Genomic DNA, 20,691 nt, shown 5'->3' with positions numbered 1-20,691 from the left:
CACCATAGTCATGAACAGCTATTGACATTGACATAATAACTTTTTCTATTGCCTATTCTTCCCATACGACCATAGGATCATGAAAAATCAGGCTTCCCGTCCGTCCATCAGAATACAAGCATGAATAGACTATGAAGGTTCTTCATCTATGTCTTTGGTTTGGGTAGTTGTTGGGCATCGTGAGATAGATTGGTACTTTGCAGATTATCTAAAACTATTCTAACGACGTTTAGGCATGAAGTCTTCGTCGGAGTATTGATATGCAGCGGCTCTAAGAGCATACGAGTGATCCAGAGAGCAGTTCTTGCAAGCTTCCTGAATGTCGTGTTGAACGTTTCTGTACCCGTCTCTATAATCCTTCCATGCAACATGTTTTCCACATTTATGTGCGAGTAACACTTTGCGGAACCACGCCAGGTGTTCATGGACTTTGTTCATACGAGGCATTGTCAGACTAGGCTTGATCGCAGCGTACAGATCCCATTGAGGGTCCGATACAATCCAGAGTAGGAGACTACTGTCGAAAGATCCCGTTCCCCTATGGAACATGTGTTTTTCATCCCGCCATTTGCAGTCCCAGAATGCCATTATCATCTGCACAAGATGCTTGATCACCCATGTAGCGTCGACCTCTTCAGATGCCGGATTCGTGATGTAGGCGCATATTCCAGTGGACATCGCTGCTGCGTTTATGAAAAGACAGTCTTGGGTAGGGTCGGAGACACAATAGGGCTTCACTGAAAGCGAATGATAGGCCTTTGTGTATCGGTAACATGGTGCGTAAGCTTTGTGAAGCACCGCTCGTGGATTCTCACAAGTGCGCTTGATGAAAGTATCCAGACGTCTTGCCCATGGCGTGACCTCGCGGTCGCTGTGAAAGCTGAGGGCGACACGACCATCCAATTTCTCTTGTTCAGATGTGGTGGCACATAGCACGTTCATCTGGTCGCTGGCGTAACGTCGAAAGTAGCTCTCGGGACTTGAAGCCCAGGCTTCACGTAGCTTGGACTCGAGATCGTAGTCGGGAACAACCAGCTCGCCCTGCTCTACTATGTCTCTAATTTCCCACATGGTCGGGCTGACTGACTCAGTGAGCGCAATATACGTCAATTCTCGTATAGGTGCACCGTCGCCGTCCTTGCGGTATTGCACATAAAGCGAGATCAAGATCTTCTGCTCCGGAAGATCTTCGACGTCCTTAGTGTCTTGGAGCCCGGTCCATGCCTGCTCGATGGTTTTGATTCCCTGAGCGCTTGATAAAAGGAACCAACATCGGTTCACATGAACCGTTCTCATGCGATCCCAGCCCGCTCTTATGACGTTGTTCTTAGCATCAACGTCGGCTCCGGTGATATACAGCCCTCTTACTCGTGACTCGTACTTGGCGCTTTCCCAGACCCTGATATCGACATGATTTCCGGTGCTTTTAAAGAGGGGTTCGAAAGAAGACACAATAGTGGAGTTTATCGCATCGAAGGCTGGTTTCGCAAGCACTTCGGCCGTTTCAACTCTGCTGATAGCAGCCAAAGGTCCATCGCCAATCCGAGAGTTTGCATAACCAGTCCTTGAGAGGATATCGGGGTCTGCGGTGACTGTGTAGGATGACTGCTGACCTTTGTCTACTACAGACTTCAGTTGTCTAATGATATTGGGCCGGTAGATGTCACGCGCCCAATCAACGATGTAGTCCATGATGAGAACCAGTTGGAGTGCTGCATCGTGGCGGGTGATACTCCCCTCCCATAGAAGAATGACTTTCTGCCGAGATATTAGTAAACCCATTGGAAAAGCCATGTATCAACTTACGTAAGAAGGCAGACTGTCTGGACTAGACTTTGTGACGTAACATCCGTATACCTTCCATTCTTCTCCCCTGTACGCAAGAAACCAAGATAGCGGGCCTCCAGGTACCTTCATCTTGTTGTCCGGGTCATCTTGGAGTTGCAGCTGTAGGTACAGATGGTTTCGTATCGGTATTGCTGTTTGCGTCTCGATGTCTTTCCAATTGCCATCGCCTTTGTGGCTCTTGGCTTCCATCGCTAGGAAAGGGTACATGCAGGGTTGGTCACCACCGTCTGGATTGCAGCTCATAGTCAGTCTCTTAGACAGATATTTGAGTGCAGTGTTCTCTCCCAAGTGGGAAATGTGTAGTTGCTGCAAACTCTCCGCCATGGCTTCGGTAGTCCTTAGTCCGTAGACTCGATCAGGCTGCTTCTTAATTCGATGACGATTCTCCGGGTCATTCTGGATGAGGCTTCGCTCGCCAATACGATACGTGAAGATATCGGTCAGTCCTGTACTCAAACTAATCACATGATCAGCTGTGATTCGCTTGCTTGGTGAATCTATCGACTCACATGCTATGCTGTTTTGCCAATGGCTCACACGAGCATCCTGAACGACGTTTCTGACGCTCTACGAGCGACATCGTTCGACTGTTACTGTGTTTCGGATCCACCTGGATGCAAGATTCCCACAGACGTCTCCGACATCCTTGGCTACTTTCGGTCAGCGTGCGAGACATGAAGTAGATCAAATGTATCATACCATCCAACTTCGATCTTAAACCGTTTAAAGACGTAGGGCTCAAGTTCCATTCTCCAGCTATCCTCGTTCTGGTGATCATCCCTCGATCGAACAGCCCAGTAGATCATCTGCTTAGCCCGCCTCTTGTTCTCGAGCTCCCATGGCTTGTCGATGGTGTCAGGTCGAGGTTGTATCGCATACGACTCGTAGCCCATCTTGCCCAGTTGCTGAATATGCTTGAACTTTATCTGATGTTCTTCAGGGACATCTCCTGGGTGCGGTGGGTAGAATTCCGGATAGAACCTGATGCGGAACTCTTTGGCTTTTGCCTCGTCATCAGCAGCTTTCTGGCAAGCTGTTCGGTTGTCGCAAACAGCATCCGCTGTTTGTTTGTCGGAAACAGCATCCGCTGTCTTCTTCCCTTTCTGTTTCTTTGGTGCCGGATCCGCATGTGTAGCTGAAGCTCCACCTCGTTTTCTCTTATGTCCAGTGTCGGTAACAGTCTTCGAGGCTTGTGCATTGCCCCTGGTCCTGAGCGTTGGAGCCATGAGTGCTGAGGTGGAAAAGATGATGAGATTTGGTGGCGTCGGTTTGCGTCTTGTGGGTAGACTATGGCAACCTTGCTACTCGCTGACCAGTTGCGACAAAATGAAGTATGGCTGGCGCTGTAGCAGGCACGACCAAAACAACCGGCCGGGAATGCATTATAGGTGCCTTGATTCTTGGGGCCAAAAGGCCCAGCAGCAATCCTTCGCGCAGGCAGCATGTTTCGATGCATGAGCTTGAAACCGCCTACTAACTACATTCCGCCCCATCTTCTTACCCGAATCTCGCTTCCCCCACACTAGCGCGGATGCGACGGATGTTGGTGGCCTGAGCGTGCATCAGGGGGATTCGCGCATCGACGTTCTGATCCATGGATCACTTCCTACACTTCTCACGTTGCGCGTCCGCTATAATTTGCGACTACTACGCATTCGTTGTTGGTGTTGTTTCCCCACGCGCTCCGTTTTGCTGCGGGTCCCCTGTCACCGCCCCCAAGCTCGTGCGTTGTAGATGTACGCAGGTGTAAGGGTCCGCTTATCTCTTGCTCCATAATTCGATACGTTCCAGGGCATGTCATTCCCTCCATCATCCAAGCCACTGGTCGACCAGACGGTCGATGGAAAATTCCATGGGGAAGTATCCGATAGTATCGGTGGGTAGGAAGTCGATCCAGTCACTTAAGGGGCCACGAGGATCGATCATGCTCACGGCTTTGACGAATTCCCAGGACTCTGGATACCAGCCTGCTGCCTCCCAGTCGATGATGGCAGACACTCGAACGACCGTTTGTTCAGTATGCATCACCTCACCTTGCACTGGAATAGCCTGGCTATCATCCAGAGTCACCATGATGTTTCGGGGGTGCAAGTCACCATGTGTCATTACAATGCGATGATCGTCCTTCATAGAGCTGCGAAGCATTTTAACCCATGGCGTTACTGTTTTCTTGGGGTGCTGGAGAAGGAAGTCGTTGAATTCCGCTTCGGTGCGTAGAGGTGCTGAGCTTATGCGTTGAGTTCTCCTTAGATCTTTGCATAATCCAGACGTAAAACTCCCTAGACGTACACCGGATCCAGAGTCCTCACCGGTGGTAGTGCGAAGGTGCTGGAAAAAAGAGTTCAGCTGCTCCTGTACGGATGTCTTCTGCGTAGCGGAGAGATCTGGCCAGACACTTTCCAGTGTAGTGCCCGTTGCTCGGGACATGAACAGATAAGTCCTTTGGTCACTACGTAAAACGCCTAGGCAGTGGGGGATCGGGAGCTCCGGCACATGCGTGGCAACGTATTGTATATTATCGATGTGATCAGGATCAAGAGACTGGGCGACTTTGACTACATGACCCGGCCCGATCTCGATGACGAAGGTGTCGTGGAGCTGAAATAGAATCTTTCCGCCGCGCATTAACTGGTCGAATGCTGCCGCCATTTCTTTGGGTATATGGCTGAGCACTTCGTCGCACTCTGAAATTGCATGCACCAGATCCAGCAACGATCGGTCTAAAGAGTGAGTGACTTTGACGGAGCCATCCACTGGCAGGTCCAGCAGCCCAGTCGCAACGGAGGGCTGGTAATATTCATTGTGCGACTCATCAACTGGGGATGAGTTAAATGCTTCGGCGAGCTCATCGACCAGACGAGGATACGCTGTTGCTTCTCGCTTCAAGACTTCAGAAATATCTGCAGCAGGGTCGTGGCTCACCATTGAAGTCAATTGGCTGAGCGTGGCTTCATTGGCTAGACTTCGCGCCTCTCGAACGGCGACATGGGTGGCGGTAAGCTTTGGATCCTCTGAGTCTGCTGCGTGTGGCATGTTGACCGTCCTGAAGTCGTAGATAACGACCTCGGAAGTTTGGACTTTTCCTTGCGGAGGTGGAGGTTCATTAAGAGCCGGGCGTGTCACGAGGTTCACGGGTAAGCCGAGGGGCGCCAAGCTACTAGTGGTTCCCAATACATACTAGCGCGGATGCGACAGAAGTCTGCGGCCTTAGCCTGTGTCTTCTTGTTTACGCGCTTGTCTTATAATAATCTAATTATAATAACTTTAATAGTATATTAAGTAGTTAAGTATATAATAACTATAATTTACTAATAACTAAGTTTAAGCTAGTATATTTTTATATATATTTATAGTATAGTAATAAGTTTTTAAAATAACTTTATAATAAGATAGCTTATACTATAAAACTATAGTTAAAGTTTAAGTATATAAAGTACTATTACTATATTATTTATTTTTATTTAAATTCTTTATTATAGTAATACTATATTAGCTTTTAAGCTTAGCTTTTACTAATACTAAACTATACTTACTTTTAGTACTAAAATATTATTTTATTAATAACTTAAATAAAGTAAAAAAAATATATATATTAGTAGTAAAGTACTTTAAAAGTAGCTACTATATTAAGCTAGTTATTTTTTTATACTATAAAATTAGTTTAAGTAAAATAGCTAAAAGTATTAAAGTAATTACTACTAATAAAATATAGTAATTAGCTAGTATAATAATATTAATATTATATAGCTAGAAATTAACGCTTTAAATAACTTACTATTATAAATACTAGTAAATATAACTTTTATAAATAGAAACTAGCTACTTACTACTAATAATATAATACTTATAGTTATAAATACTATTATTACTAAGTATAGTTTATTAGTAAACTAATAATTCTATAGTATAAGCTAGTCTAAAAAAAGTAAAGTCTATTACTAGTATATAAAAAGATATATTTCTAAAAGAGTTAAAATTCTATAAAGGTATAAGCTTTAGATAAACTAAGGCTTAAGTTTTTAGCGCTACTACTTCTAATATAGTTAAAGCTTTTAAAATTTAGAGTAGTAAAGTAACTATTTTATAAATACTAATATTTACTTATACTATAGTAGAAAGAATTATAATATAATTATATATTCTTAATAGCTTATAACTAACTAAGCTATAAATTATAAAGTAATAAAATACTAAAATCTTAGCTTATAAAATTATACTTTTATATATATACTTTCTATTCTTTACTTTTATTTTTATTTTATAGCTTATAGTAAAATTAAAAATTTAAAAACTTATTAAAAATATAAATAGTAGCTTAAATTTAATACTAAAAGCTATACTAATTAAATAAGCTCTTAACTATATTCTTACTCTCTTCTATAAGTTCTTCTAGCGTTAGTAAGTTTATTTAAAGCTAATCTTATTACTAGTTATATTACTTTACTTACTAAACTTAATTAAGCTTTTTATTATTAATTAATTATTTTTCTCTTAAATGTATTACTTTATAAGTTTTTTTAAAATTATTATTTTAGAAGCTATTATAAAAGCTATTATAAACTACTATATTTATACTATACTAGATACTATTATAAGCGCTCTAAAGAGCTACTTTACTAGTACTTTAGAGCTATACGCTAGGTCTATTAATATTTCTATTACTTTTATTTTTATTATTTCTATTTCTAATATTTTTATTTTTATTATCTTTATTATCTCTATTATATATATAGCTAGCGTAAAACTTTTTATTATCTTTTTTTTTAGCTTTACTTTTAAAAAGCTTATTAGTAAGATATATAAGCTCTTTAGTAGTTAAAGTTTCTTACTTATAAAAGAGAGAAACTAAAAAAATTATTTTATTAAAAACTATTCTATTAATAATCTTACTAATAAAATACTACTAATTATCTACTATATTATTATTTATAACTAAGTATATAAAGTAAAAGAAATAATAAATTTATCTTTCTTTTTAGCTTTATAAAAAGCTATACTTTTATAAAAAAATACTTTAGCTAAAATATTTTATAAAAGTAAAAAAAGCTAGAATAGTAAAAATATAGTATTTATAAGTTATTTTATATAGTAAAATACTATTTATTAGATAGTAGCTATAATAAACTATTATAACTTTTATTAAGACTTAAAAAAATAGTTATTATATTATAGTTATTAAAGAATAGATACTATAAGGCTTAGTATAGTATTTCTATTACTACTATATTATCTTACTAAGTAATTAGTATAATATATAGTTCTTAACTACTATATAAAAAAAGTATATTAATATATATAGTTATAGTTAAGTATTAGTACTAATAGTAATATATACTAAATATCTTAAAATTTTAAAATCTTTTAGCTATTCTAAAATAATAAGCTAAGTATTTTTTAATATTTTTTTACTAAATAGAGTCTATAAAATTAGATATAAAGTACTATACTAAGTATAGTAAGTAATTTAATAAACTAAAATAGTAGTAGCTTAGAGTAGCTAGTAAGTATAAGTTAATAAAAATAATAAAATACTAAAGTAAAATTATAGAAGAAAACTTACTTAGAGACTAGTATTTTAGTAATAAAATTACGTTAAAATATTAGAAACATTAGAGCCTTAGCCTATGTTAGAGGAATTTTGGGCATCAACGTATTAAACCATAGATTACCTTACTTCCCACACTTCTCATGTTGCGTGTCCACCGTATGCATCATATGCGACTGTTTACTTCGTTGGTGTTGTTTCCTCAGAGGTTCTTCGTTTTGCTGCGGGCCCCGGGGTCGACTGCCAGGTGTCACCGCCTCCCGAGGTCATGCGTCATCAATATGACATCCTTCACCCCGCGTCTCGATACTAAACGAAAGGCAATGCCTCTACAGGAGCATCGCGTGTTAGATGCACCACAGCTCGGAATCTTTCAAGAATTATCCTCGCATTCTCACGACAAACATCAAAAGCGATACAACTTTGGGCTATTGCTTCCTAGGTACCTGGTCTACGTCAGATCAATGTAGCCATCGTCGCCTTGTGCCTGCTGAGCGGTAGCTTATAGGAACCTTCACAGGAGTAGCGGCCTTCTTAGTACACTGACACACGGCATAGGTCGAAGAGAAGTCAAGTACTGACACCATTGCGACTGGGCCCTAATAGTCTTGATCCGAGCCCGGGATGCAGCGACAGAGCCTGTTCATACGGTTCTTAAGCCGACCATGTCAAGATGGCTCATTTCAAGCCATGTAGTAGTCGCGACGTGTTCTGGGTAGAGGCGCGAAGTCTAGAGTAAGTGTTCCAAAGGTACCGGAGAGCTTGGCCAATCACGAGTTCTTGTCGATATGAGGTACAACATCGCGGAATCTGGGGTAATTACCAGGTGTGTATGGGTAAAGGGCGATTACGAACGAAATCACGAGCCCAATACCCTGGTCGTTGGTCACTACAAGACGGCCGTGATGCACCACTTCCCGTTTTAAGAAGGTCTTGGGCCTATCGCCAGCAGCCCGTCCCGTTAAGTAGAGATGCGACTCTCCAGTATCGCAATACCGGGCTTCTTTACCACAGCTGTCCATGCCCACGGCCGAATCACCCAAATCACGACGTCCAGCGGAGAGATCTACGCTGGCTGGGATCCGGCTTCCTCGGACACCCTTATACCTCCGCGTCCACTTGCGGCATGGTCCGCGTCAAATCTCGGGAACATATACGTCCCGCCCTCACAGTTCAACACCTCCAACATCGCCTGCCACTACGATGCTATACCGGGAGCACTTCACGTCAACACCACCGCAGGTGACGAGCTGAAGCTACAATGGAACGAGTGGCCAGTATCACACGTCGGTCCAGTCATGACGTATCTGGCGGACTGCCAGGGTAGCTGCACGAGCAGGAAAGGTAGTGATCTGACATGGGTGAAGATCGATGAGCTAGGCTGGCTGAACAGTACAGGCTGGGACACATTGGATCTCGGTGGGACATGGGCCGCTGATGTGCTCATTGCGAATGAGTATTCTTGGATGGTCAAGATACCGGAGAGACTCGCGGAAGGATACTACGTATTGCGACACGAGATCATCGCGCTGCATGTTGCGGAGAATCTGGATGGTGCTCAGGCGTATCCGCAGTGTGTGAACTTGCACGTCGCACGGGAGTCGAGAGAGGAGGGGAAGAAGCTAGTTGGTGGTGTTCTTGGCAAAGATTTATACGGCATGAAGGATGAGGGTATACTAGTGGACGTGCATCGGCAGCTTGCTGGGTACAAGATCCCGGGGCCAAAGCTATGGGAAGACGCAACACGTATACGCCAGCCCAATCAATGATGCTGCATTTATTTCATACTGGGAGCGAGTCGACTCCCAGCTTACTCGAAAACATTCGACTCACCCAAAGGATTATATGATGAGTTCTCGAGGTATCTTGCCAGCAATTTCACCACCTTGGCGCCTGACCAATCATACCCGAGACTGCATGAATTGTAGAAGGCTTTCTGTCTTCCACGCTGCGTCTGGGCGGTCAAAGTTCTCACTATCAATCGCAAGTGCATCAAATAGTAAGTCTATAAGTTGCGTCAATCACGAACATGTTTGAGGCGCCTTTGATCTCATCCCATCTTGTAGCAAGCTGAAAAGCGCTCCGGGTGAGTCGTACCGTAGGTATCCTGCCATTACTATAGTGTCTCTGACAGTCGACAATATCTTGGAACTACTACGAATGAGAGAAATGCGGAGTTTGAGTGAGTATTACAACTTAACAGTCACTGTGCCGGGCGTTTACGAAAAGCTAGTCATTTCACGAGCCCGTCCGGGAAAAACATTGCGCAATGGAGGATGAGTTATTGCGCAATGCAGGATGAATTATTGCGCAATGGGCGACAATTGCCAGACCAACTCCACTTTCAGTGTCTCTTATCCAACGCGCCCAGGCCAACACACAGATATAAAATATCTCTCCGGATCCGACGCACATCACTTCTACCTCTACCTCGAACTCGACATCTCAGCCGCTGAACACGTTACAAACATGCTTCAGCTACTCGATCTACCGATAGAGATCGTCCAGCGCGTCTTCAACACACTAGCCAGAAAGCATGGTATACCAGCAGCGTGGCTGGCTCGAGGAACCTGCAGTAAGTACCCAACAATACAACAACCGCACACATGACATCCCAAGCTGACAGACTGCGACATTAGCCTCGTTCCGCGATTACATCACGTACGACATTCTCGCCAATCCAGCCCTCAACGCCTACCTCAAGACGCCTGCCGGCCGCAAGATCCTCAAGGAGTACCTCGCCGACTTCCTCTTCGTGCGAAGCAAGAAGCTCAACGGCTTCGCACGCAGCCATGTGACGGACTTCATCCGCGCTATCCTGCGAGCGATGACTCCATGGATCGCCAACGACACTGAAGAGGCTGCACTTAGGAGGGCGCTGTGTGAACTGTTTGTTCGCAACCACAGCGACGCGTTCAGATGCGTTACCACTGACTTCAACAAATTGGGATACTACATGCCGAACACCATCCGGGTCACTGATACTGCCCTGATTGCTGCAGCCGCCGCAACCGGAAAGCTCAACGCGTTGAAGCACTTCGTCGGCGCTAACAAGTGTCTTCTGTGGACGCAGTCACTAGCTTTTGGTTACCCACTTGATGCTGCGGTGTATGCGGGCCAAGAAGTTGCCACCAAGGCACTGGTACAGCAAGCCATCACCAATCAGGACCGAGACGTCGCTGGATACCAATACAGCGAGCATGTATCCTTCCGCCAGGCCATCTGTACCACTATCGGACTGGAAGACGACTCTATGACCATGACCAAATACCTCCTGGCCAAGTACATCACCGCGTTCGGCTCAGCAACCGAAGCCTGCATGAAAGCCTGGCTGGACAAGGCTATCCAAACCAACAAAGAAGAATTACTCAAGCTACTTCTTGCTTTGCCTTCGCAAACCGGTCCATCAACCATCTACGCCGCTTTCGAAACTGCATGCCGTCTTTCGAAGCCAGATCTCCTGCATCTACTCTTCGGTCCTCAGATCGGTCAAACTACCCTAGCCATCAACCAGATCCAAGGCTCCACATACGCCCTCCTCACCGCCGTCAACTTATGCACAACACCAGCCGCTGGCATCTTCATCAAGTCGCTGCTGGAACTAGGCGCCGATCCCAACGGTCCCGCGTACCGAGCCGGTGTCGAGCGGTCTCTCCAAGCAGCGATGCGTTACGGTCGTAGCATCGCTTGTCTGGTCTTACTTGAAGCTGGTGCTAATCCGCATTTGGTCACACCTGGAAGTTTGGCGTGGGTTGAGAGTGTGAAGAAGAGGTACCGGGAGGATACGAGGGCGGGTAGGGTGTTCAGGGAAGCGCTTGAGGTTTGCGAGGTGCCTAAGGTAGCGAGGGACGAGGACTTTCTTGTTGAGGTGGATGAGGTGGGTGGGGACGTGGAGGTTGAGGGTGGTGAGGAGGTGGATGTAGGGGATGCCTAGGAGGATATGTTATGTTGGGGATATGCCCTACTTTCGCTCTAAGAGTAGCATAGACTGCAGGGCCTCATGGAAGTCACTAGATAGCCTTTTGCTGTAGCAATGTAAGAGGTATGCAAACTTGTGCTCTTAGTAGAATGCGAGGAATCACCATCCTCAGTTGATCGCATTAAGACACGATAAGATGAAAGTGACTCATGACGAGAAGGGTGTGCGCCGTGGGCATACGGCGAGGGGAATGAAGAGAGGACGTGGAAGGAGAGTTTCGACATGGTGGGGCTTCCGCTGGAGTGACAAGGCCGATCATCGGCGTTTGTAGGCCGGTGTTTTGATGTTGTCTGCAGGGCGTAATTCTCAGGGGTCGTTTGTAGTTGAATCCGCCGCGCACGATCCCGGCTTCCCGTGTGGCGCAAAGTTTGCTGCAACCTCATGAATGGGATGCCACATTCGGAGCGGCCCTGCCCGATCGCCGCGCCGACACTTCTCCAGCTTTTCCTGCTCGATCCTTTCTCCAAAGACACCTGAGCCCTGGAGTACTTCCAATCTTGCAGTGACGGATGATTGCCTGTTGTAACCAACACGCACCCATGTTGGGGTGCGCGTCGCCACCGGTGCACGGCCGCTACCAAGATACCATACAATGCGCACGCCGTCCCAGCCGTCCTTGAGTCACAAGCCTCCCAGAAGGATGGAGTTGCGTCGCCCCGTGATGATTTCTGGTCTCCTGTATGGTCGCATAATATAAACTTATGTCACTTGACATGGTTCCAATACGATCAGCATCCTCATTCGGCAACGACAGTCATTTCTACGTATACTCAGCTTTCCAGGCGAACTACCTAATACCAACATCTTGAAGTCCAGGCTCATATCATGCCCATGATCGAAGCCAGTAAAAGAGACCCGCGCACCAACAGGATGTACGCCCTGCAGACAGTCCTGGCTACATCCTAACGAGGACTCAGGTCGTAGTTGCTTTGGATGGCCATACAGGCTATCGCTGGCTCCTGCTCGACCTCACCACTCGCAATCTTGCGTTCCAACTCCGCCCTTTCCTCGCGGTGCTTTCTCATTTCCTCGTCGCGCTCGTTCTTGGTACCGAAGGTTGGAATTAGTCCTGCAGGGGGGTTCATCCACTGCCTGCAACAGCAGCACTAAGTCAGTCGATGTTTCCGCTGCTCAATGAGCGTGCGATGAAAGGTGTGACTTACTCCTGTGGAACCGTTCTACCATCAATCCCGCGAAATCTGTCCTCTTTCTCTTGACTCCATGGACCTCTGTCCAACCATGATTTGATCAGCTCCGGCGACATGGGCTTTGCATCAAAGATGTTGGTTTGAGTGATTTCGTCAGGCGGCCCAGGTAGGTATTCGATGACTCTCATCACGCCGTCTCTGCAGATCATGTGGAAGTGATGGCTATTCTCGCATTCTCGCATAGAGTCGATGAAGATCTCCAGCGGATCTGTCACGACTCTCGCTCCAGTGGAAGCGGCGGCCTTCTCCACGCCGCCTTCGTGTTGACTCTGGTCTGCGGTTGAAGGTTCCTCGTTGTTGGCGTTGAATCCTTTATGGCTCCGCGGCATTGGCGAGGATGACGAGGACATCGTTGATTCGTTTACAGTGGAAAATAGGATTCAGGCAAGTAACATTAGCTTCGTAGTTTATTAAACGCAACCTCGGGTAGAGGGTTAAATAGAGTGGTGGCAGCAGGCGATGTGGTGTCTGCGAGAAGAGGATGCAGTGCGCAAAGGTTGAGATGCGGGGCGTACTTATAGACGGCACACTCAGGCAGTGCTGACCAACAGCATCCTGCATGACGCAGCATTGCGATCTACCAGCCTCGCGGACATGTGAGTCTGCGCCAACCTGTACATCGACGACTTGAAGGGGTTGAGAATAGGCTCAGCAGTGGTCTATAAAGCCTCTACCTCTCGCCGACAACGTGAACACTCTCTTAGCAAAGCACACTTTAACAAACTACGTAATTTAATTTTATTAATCTAGTGTTGCAAGTAATAGTATATATATATAGAAACAAGTATAAGTATAGAGCTTTTATAGCCTACTTATAATTAAGTAGATTAAATTTTATAAAGCTTAGCGCACTAAGTCTTTAGCTAATATTTTAATATTTTTAATTTTTTACTAAAGATTACTTTAGTACTATAATTTATTAATATAATACTTATTTATAAGTATTTATTAAGTATAAAGTTAGTACTAAGAGCGTATAAGCGTATACTAGGCGTAATAAATAAAAGTTTCTAAAGGTATTCTTTTATTCTTTAATACTTACTTTACTTACTATATTAGTAAGTACTCTTCTATTTCTACTACTACTATATATTACTAACTAAATAGATATTTATACGCTTTAATAGCTATAAAGCTTTTTTTCTAAGTTAAATTCTTAAAGACTCTAATTTATAATAGGTATATTAAGTTAAAATTATATTACTAGTAAGATACTATATTATAGAAAAGAGAAAGCTATATAGGTAGTATTTTAAAGTTTCTTACCTAATATAGAGCTAGGCCTAATTAGGTAGAGATTATAGGTTTAATCTATAATACTACCTTTTTCTCTTTTTAGAGTAAGTTCTAACGCTTTATAAAATAAACTAAATATAGTATATTATAAAAGTAAATACTATACCTAAATATAATTATAAAGAAGATATCTACTTTGCAAAGCTATATAGGCTAAAGTATCTTCTATACTTCTACTTATAATCTATTACTATTCTCTTTTATATTCTTATTCTTTATTATAGTAGCTATTAGCGTAATTATAATTATATTATAGCGCTTAAGTAGCTTTATTAAAGAAGTTAAGAATATTAAAAGTAGATAGACGTAGTTATAAAGGTAGAAGGTAGAATAAGTCTATATATATTAGCTTATCTTAGGCGTAGTGTTCTTATTACGCTAGTTACTTTATTACGCTATTATAGATTCTACTATCTTTATTTTAATACTAGTCTAGTAGAATTATAATCTCTAAGTTAATATTATATAATAAAGCGTAGCAAGGCTCTATTATTAGATAATATATCTAGTATAACTTAGTATACTATAGTCTCTTTTAATATAATAGTTTATATAGTATAAGTATTAGTTTAAGTTAAGCGTTATATACTAGAATAATACGTAGAGGTAGCTTTTCTAATATATAAGTAATAGATTATAATAGAGTATTATATAACTACTTATAATATACTATTTATATAGCTATATTAGTTCTAATTATTATCTTAATAAAGCGTTATTATTATAAAGTTCTATCTACTAGTTAGCGTACTAAACTATATATATAGTCTAAGCTTACTAAGCTAGTAATAATAGTATTTAGTAATAAAGTTAGCTAAATCTACTAGGTTTATATATAGTTTCTAGAAAGAGTTATTAGATTCTTCTAGGTAATCTATCTACTATATATAGTATTATAGAAGACCTTTAGCGTTACTATAGCTAGAGTTCTTCTCTTACTTATTAAAGTAGCTGTCTAGTATAGCTTTAATAGTATAGTTAGTGTTATTATTAATATTAGAGTTAGTAAGCTTAACTAGTCTCTTAATATTTTAGACCTAATCTAGTAGTAGATTAGTGTCTACGTAGTGTAGTAACTAAAGATAGAATATATTATAAGCTTATATACCTAGTATAAGAGTAACTTTATAAGCTATATTATTAATAATATAGATTATTAGAAAGAAGCTCTAGTTCTTAAAATCTAGTAATTAATTTAGGTAAGTTATTTATAAGTTATAGATATAATAGTTTAGTTCTCTAGGCGTTAGGTCTACGTTAGGCTAATAACTTTATATATATATTATTACCTCTAAGTACTTCTTATAAGCCTTACTATAATAATATTATAATTTAATATAATATTATTATCTAATCTCTATATAACTCTTATATATTATTATAGTTAATACTACGTCTCTAAAAAGTAGCTTAGCGCGTTAGCTAACTACTTCTAAGATTATAACTATATTATTACTAATTCTCTACTTATCTAGTAGTAGAAACGTATTTTATATTATCTTCTACTTCTCTAGTTCTATTTAAAGAACTATTACTAAGGTTACTTTATTACCTATAATACCTATTACTATCTCTAACACGCTCTTATTTACTAAACCTACTATAGCTTCTACTATCTATAGCTAGCGTATAAATTAGTCTTAGTCTTAGCCTTAGTTCTTCTACGCTACTACGTAGAGTAGTACCTAGAGATTACTTACTACTATAGTATATAATAGTTTTTAGAATCTATATTAGTTTCTTTCTTACTTGCGTAGTAGTTCTAATCTCTATAATAGTAGTCTTCTCTAGTTCTCTAGCGCCTTCTAGAATAACTTCTAAGTTAACTCTACTATAGGTAGTAGTTATATTTTTAACTCTAATAATAAAGGTAATAATAAGACTAACCTTATCTAGATCTATTATTATCTTATTAAAGATAATAACTATAATAACTATAGTAACTTAGTTAAGCTCTATAAGAGCGTCTTCTTCGCTAACTTACTAAGTAATATTACTAAGACCTATAGCAGCGCCTAGCTACTACGCTATCTTTCTTTTAGTAAGCCTCTTGTTTATATTATCTATAGTAGCGCCTACTACTCTAACTCTTTTAGTTCTTAAGCTACTACTACTAGTAATACTACTATTAATCTGCCTTAGTTTAACTAGAGCCTTTAGTAACTCTACTAGTAGAGTCTAATATAAGTAAATACTCTAGCTTCTATTAATAAGAAGATTTTATAGTTTTCTCTATCTTTAGTTTAAGAGTATACTCTAGTAGTACCTTTTACTACTTACTATAAAGTTATAAGCTTTATTATTCTAAAGCTTAACTTTCTAAAAGATAGTTACTTTATTCTTACTATATATAAGTATAATACTAAGAGTAAAGCTAAACTTATTAGTAATATAAACAAGACTCTCTTTAAGAAAAGCTACGCTTTTACTATAAAGAAAGACTTTAAGAAATATAAGTTCTACTTTAATACTACGTACTTTCTTTACTATAATCTAACTATTACTAATAGTTAGCTTAAAAAAGCTTAGAAAGAACTTACTAATAAGTATAATAAGGCTTGTAACCTCTATATTAGAGCTACTAACACTATTAAGACTACTAACACTCTCTAGCTTTAAACTCTAGACCTAGATAGTAAGATTATAAGCCTAATAGAGTAACTACGCCTAATAAAAGCTAACGCGTAGACTAATATACTTAACCTAGAGAACTACTATATTATTACTAAACGTAAGCTTAAAAAAGTATATAAGTATAAGAATATCTATAAGAAGATATATAAAAAAGAGTATAGCGCGCGCACTAAGGCCTACGCTAAGATTACTTACCTAGAGGCCCTTATTTAATAAGCTTCTACTATTACTACTACGCCTATAGAGCCTAATAACTCTAACTTAAAAGACTCTAATAATTCTACTAGCGCTTCTTAACCTAGTTACTATAACTAATAGGTGTTACGCTAGCTACTAGGTTCTAACTCTACTACTACTCTTCTACCTCTTTAGGCTCTAGTGTTCTAGGCTTATTATTCTAAATAGCTTAAGCCTAATAAGTTTAAAGGTCTACCTAGAATACTATTTAACTTATACTTAAAGTAGAAGCTTAATATATAAAGCTAGTTCTAGGCTTACTCTACTACCTTCTAGTATAAAGATAAGTAGATAGACTATATCTATATAAGAACTACTAGCGCTATATAGAATAGTATCTCTATTAGCTAGTACATCTCTAGAGAGAAGTTTAAGCATATATAATAGATTTAGAATATTCTTAATATCTACTATAAACGTCTTAACTCTATATATAATACTTATAAGTTCTATAATTATAAAGGTAGTATAAAGACTAGTAAAAATATTAGCTTATACTTTACCTATTTCTAAACTAGTGTTACTTCTCTTAAGTAGAGTAATAAAAAAAAGATTCTCTAGCTATACTAAAAGCTATCTTTCTACTAGTGCTTCTGTATTAAGTACCTAATAGATAATAAGCGTTATACCTAGAACTTTACTACCTTTAGTAATAAGCTCTACTATCTTAAGTAGCTATATTCTTTACTTTACTCTAGCTAGCTAAAAACTTAGACTAGTAGTAGAGGTAATAGTAATAGTAGAGGTAATAGTAGTAGAGTAGGTAGTAACTATAACTACTTACGCAACACTATCTCTACTATAGATAGTACTAGCGCTTTCTACTTTATTATTAATAAGCCTTATAAGAACTATACTTTAATAAAGACCTAAGTTCTTACTAATCTATAGTGTTGCTTTAACTATATATATATAGATTATAAGTCTAACTAAGTAGATACTCTTTATAAGAGATAGAATAAGGTTACTTTAATAGTAAAGTATTCTAAAATTCTTACTACTCTTAATAAAGCGCGTAAGGCTGCTAGCGTTTCTATTTTCTAAGCTTCTATCTAAATTAGAAATTAAAGTCTAACTTCTTTTTTATTAGTTACTAGTACTAATACGTATGTAGAAAATAAGTAGTCTCTAGTAATAGTTACCTCTAGAGACTTTCTAAGTCTAAGAATAATAATAAAGACACTTTAAAGACACCTATACCTATATCTATACTATCTTTTCTATTTTCTTTTATTAAAGTCTATAATAATAAAGATAATAATAAATCTAACTCTACGCTATAAGCTATTCTATTCTAGATTAAGAACTTAGAAAGCTTTATAACACTAAGAGTTTAAGTCTCTACTATTATAGCTACTACTATCTATAGCGCTATATATCTTCTCTAAGTAGAATAGTAGTTAGTTTTTAAAGAAATTATATCTCTCTCTTAATAACTATTCTTATATATTAAACTTATAGATAATTCTAGTTATATCTCTATCTTTATTAATACTTCTTACGCCTATATAAATAATTATAAAATAATTATATTATAAAATTCTGCTAGCTTAGAGCTAGCTAATAGTTTCTAAGTTACTAACGTTACCTATATAACTAGAGTAAACGTCTCTTTTAGTAATTATAATAAATAAGTTCTTACATATATTACAAAGCTTAGTAGTATCTAGATAATTCTAGATACCTCTTAGTTTTAATAATATAACCTCTAAGTAGACTAGAATACTATATCTATAATATTTAATTCTAACTACTATTTCTGCTAGTGCCTCTATAATTATAAACTCTACTATATTACTAGTAGCTAGCACTATAAGTAGCCTATTCTACTATCTTATAAACTTAAATAGGCCTGCTATCTAAAGACTCTAGCCTTTTCTAATATATCTATAATCTCTAGCTATATAGCTACTATATTAGTTACTAGAGAAGATAAAGTGTACCTTATAACTATAGAGAAGGTAGAATAACTTTATAATATAAGTAACTAAGAATAGACTAATACCTAGCTACTATAAATAGTAGAAGCTAAAGTACTTTCTAAGAATTTTAAGAAGTTCTAAGACTATATAGAGTAGTCTACTATAAGTAAGAATAATATTTTAGCTAAGTTACTAGAAGTTCTCTACTCTCTCTATTATAGTTTTAATCTATAAGAAGTAGATAAAGTTCTCTCTTAGTAGAATAAGCTAGACTACGCTATTAAGATCTAGTTAGACTCTAACATAGAACGTCTACTATAACTATTATTATAGTAATTACGCCTTCTATCTAGAGATAAAGCTTAAGCTATTAAGCTTTATATTAATAATATATTATGTAAAGAATATATTAAACGTAGTATATCTAAATAGGCTACTTCTCTTCTAGTAGTAAAGAAGCTAGAAGAAGGTATCTATATATATATTAACTATTATAGACTTAACGTATACACTATTAAGAATAGAAATATACTTTCTTTTATCTATAATATACTTATAAAGCTATCTAAAGCTTACTACTTTTCTAAAGTTAATATTATTATAGCTTTTAATAAGATCTATATTAAAAAAGAGTATAAATACCTATCTACTTTTATTACTCTCTATAGTCTCTACTAGTATACTATTATATCTTTTAGAATATATAATAGCTCTAGAACTTTCTAAACCTATATTAATAACGTACTATATAAGTACCTAGATAAGTTCTATATAGCCTACTTAGATAATATTATTATATTTAGTAAAACTAAGAAAGTCTATAATAATTACCTTCTACGTGTAGTAACCTAACTTATAGATATAGGTCTCTTTATAGATATTCTTAAGTTAGAATTTATAAAATAAGAAGTTAAATTTCTTAGGTTAATTATTACTTCTAAAGGTATTAAGATAGACTCTAATAAAGTCTCTACTATATAAGATTAGTAGCTCTCTAAAACCTTAAAAAACGTTTAGACATTTCTTAGATTTACTAACTTCTATTACTACTTTATATATAGATTCTCTAATATTACTAAACTTCTTACGTATCTTACTTATAGAAATTCTTCTCTTTTCTAGATAATCTCTAACGCTGCTTATATATTTAATAAGTTAAAATAAGCTTTCTATAGTAAAGTAGTACTTATACACTTTAACACTAATCTTAAGTATATTCTAGAAATAAACGTATTAGACTACGTCTACACTGCTGTTCTTTTACAAATCTAACCTAATAATACTATTAGATCTATAGCCTACCTATTAAAAAAGATAATACTAATAGAATATAATTATAAAATCTATAATAAAGAGCTTCTTACTATTATACGTATATTTAAGAAATAGAGGCTAGAGCTAGTAAGCGCTGCTAACTCTATTAAAGTGCTTATAAACTATTATAGGCTTAAGTACTTTTATACTAAGTATTATCTTAACTAATAGTAAGCTTACTAGACTAAATTCTTAGAAGAGTTTAATTTTAAAGTTAAGTACTGCTCTAGAAAATAGAGTATAAAGCCTAATAGTCTTACTAGAAGAACTAGTAACTTACTAAAGAATATCTCTAATAATTAGGTCTAATACTAGCACTAAACTATTCTTAGAGAATACTAGTAGAATAGAAGTAGTTACGCTGCTATCTAACTAGCTAGGCTTTACCTTAGTAATACTAAGTATAATCTACTATTACTTCTTAAGCTTATATATAAATCTACTAAGAGTAGCTTAGCTCTAGATTACTTTACTATTAGTTTTATATATTTCTCTTTATAAGAAGAACTAGATCTCTATAATAACCTAGAAAAAGCAAATACCTTATCTACTTAGAACGTAGTTAACGCCTTATATTCTCTTAACGCCTATCTTATAGCTATCTAAGATATACTAAATTATAGTAATTATTATATTCTCTATTACCTTATTATTAAGAGTATACGCTTAGAGTTAGATAATCTAGAAATAAGTAATAATAGTAAAATC

The 20,691-nt window shown here is 38.1% G+C and overlaps 5 protein-coding genes across 5 annotated transcripts; 2 read left to right on the top strand and 3 right to left on the bottom strand.

Moving 5' to 3' along the window:
- Window positions 1-219: 219 nt before the first annotated feature.
- On the bottom strand, window positions 220-3,074 carry J4E84_009780 (uncharacterized protein; the record flags this gene model as incomplete). Its single annotated transcript, XM_049392340.1, has 3 exons — window positions 220-1,758; window positions 1,807-2,305; window positions 2,548-3,074. The coding sequence occupies 3 exons, from the start codon at window positions 3,072-3,074 to the stop codon at window positions 220-222; spliced, it is 2,565 nt and encodes an 854-aa protein (XP_049239923.1).
- Window positions 3,075-3,657: 583 nt separating this feature from the next.
- Window positions 3,658-4,881, bottom strand: J4E84_009779 (uncharacterized protein; the record flags this gene model as incomplete). Its single annotated transcript, XM_049392339.1, has 1 exon — window positions 3,658-4,881. One exon carries the CDS (start codon window positions 4,879-4,881, stop codon window positions 3,658-3,660), a length of 1,224 nt encoding a protein of 407 aa, XP_049239922.1.
- A 3,483-nt stretch (window positions 4,882-8,364) lies between these two features.
- Window positions 8,365-9,162, top strand: J4E84_009778 (uncharacterized protein; the record flags this gene model as incomplete). Its single annotated transcript, XM_049392338.1, has 1 exon — window positions 8,365-9,162. The coding sequence occupies one exon, from the start codon at window positions 8,365-8,367 to the stop codon at window positions 9,160-9,162; it is 798 nt and encodes a 265-aa protein (XP_049239921.1).
- Window positions 9,163-9,929: 767 nt separating this feature from the next.
- Window positions 9,930-11,327, top strand: J4E84_009777 (uncharacterized protein; the record flags this gene model as incomplete). Its single annotated transcript, XM_049392337.1, has 2 exons — window positions 9,930-9,968; window positions 10,020-11,327. The coding sequence occupies 2 exons, from the start codon at window positions 9,930-9,932 to the stop codon at window positions 11,325-11,327; spliced, it is 1,347 nt and encodes a 448-aa protein (XP_049239920.1).
- A 947-nt stretch (window positions 11,328-12,274) lies between these two features.
- Window positions 12,275-12,909, bottom strand: J4E84_009776 (uncharacterized protein; the record flags this gene model as incomplete). Its single annotated transcript, XM_049392336.1, has 2 exons — window positions 12,275-12,464; window positions 12,536-12,909. The coding sequence occupies 2 exons, from the start codon at window positions 12,907-12,909 to the stop codon at window positions 12,275-12,277; spliced, it is 564 nt and encodes a 187-aa protein (XP_049239919.1).
- Between the last annotated feature and the right edge of the window lie 7,782 nt (window positions 12,910-20,691).

This window comes from Alternaria hordeiaustralica (assembly GCF_023758085.1).
Source record: "Alternaria hordeiaustralica strain BMP 2776 chromosome Unknown scaffold_32, whole genome shotgun sequence".
NCBI classification, from domain to species: Eukaryota; Fungi; Ascomycota; class Dothideomycetes; order Pleosporales; family Pleosporaceae; genus Alternaria; species Alternaria hordeiaustralica.
This window is presented reverse-complemented; position numbering and strand designations above follow the sequence as displayed.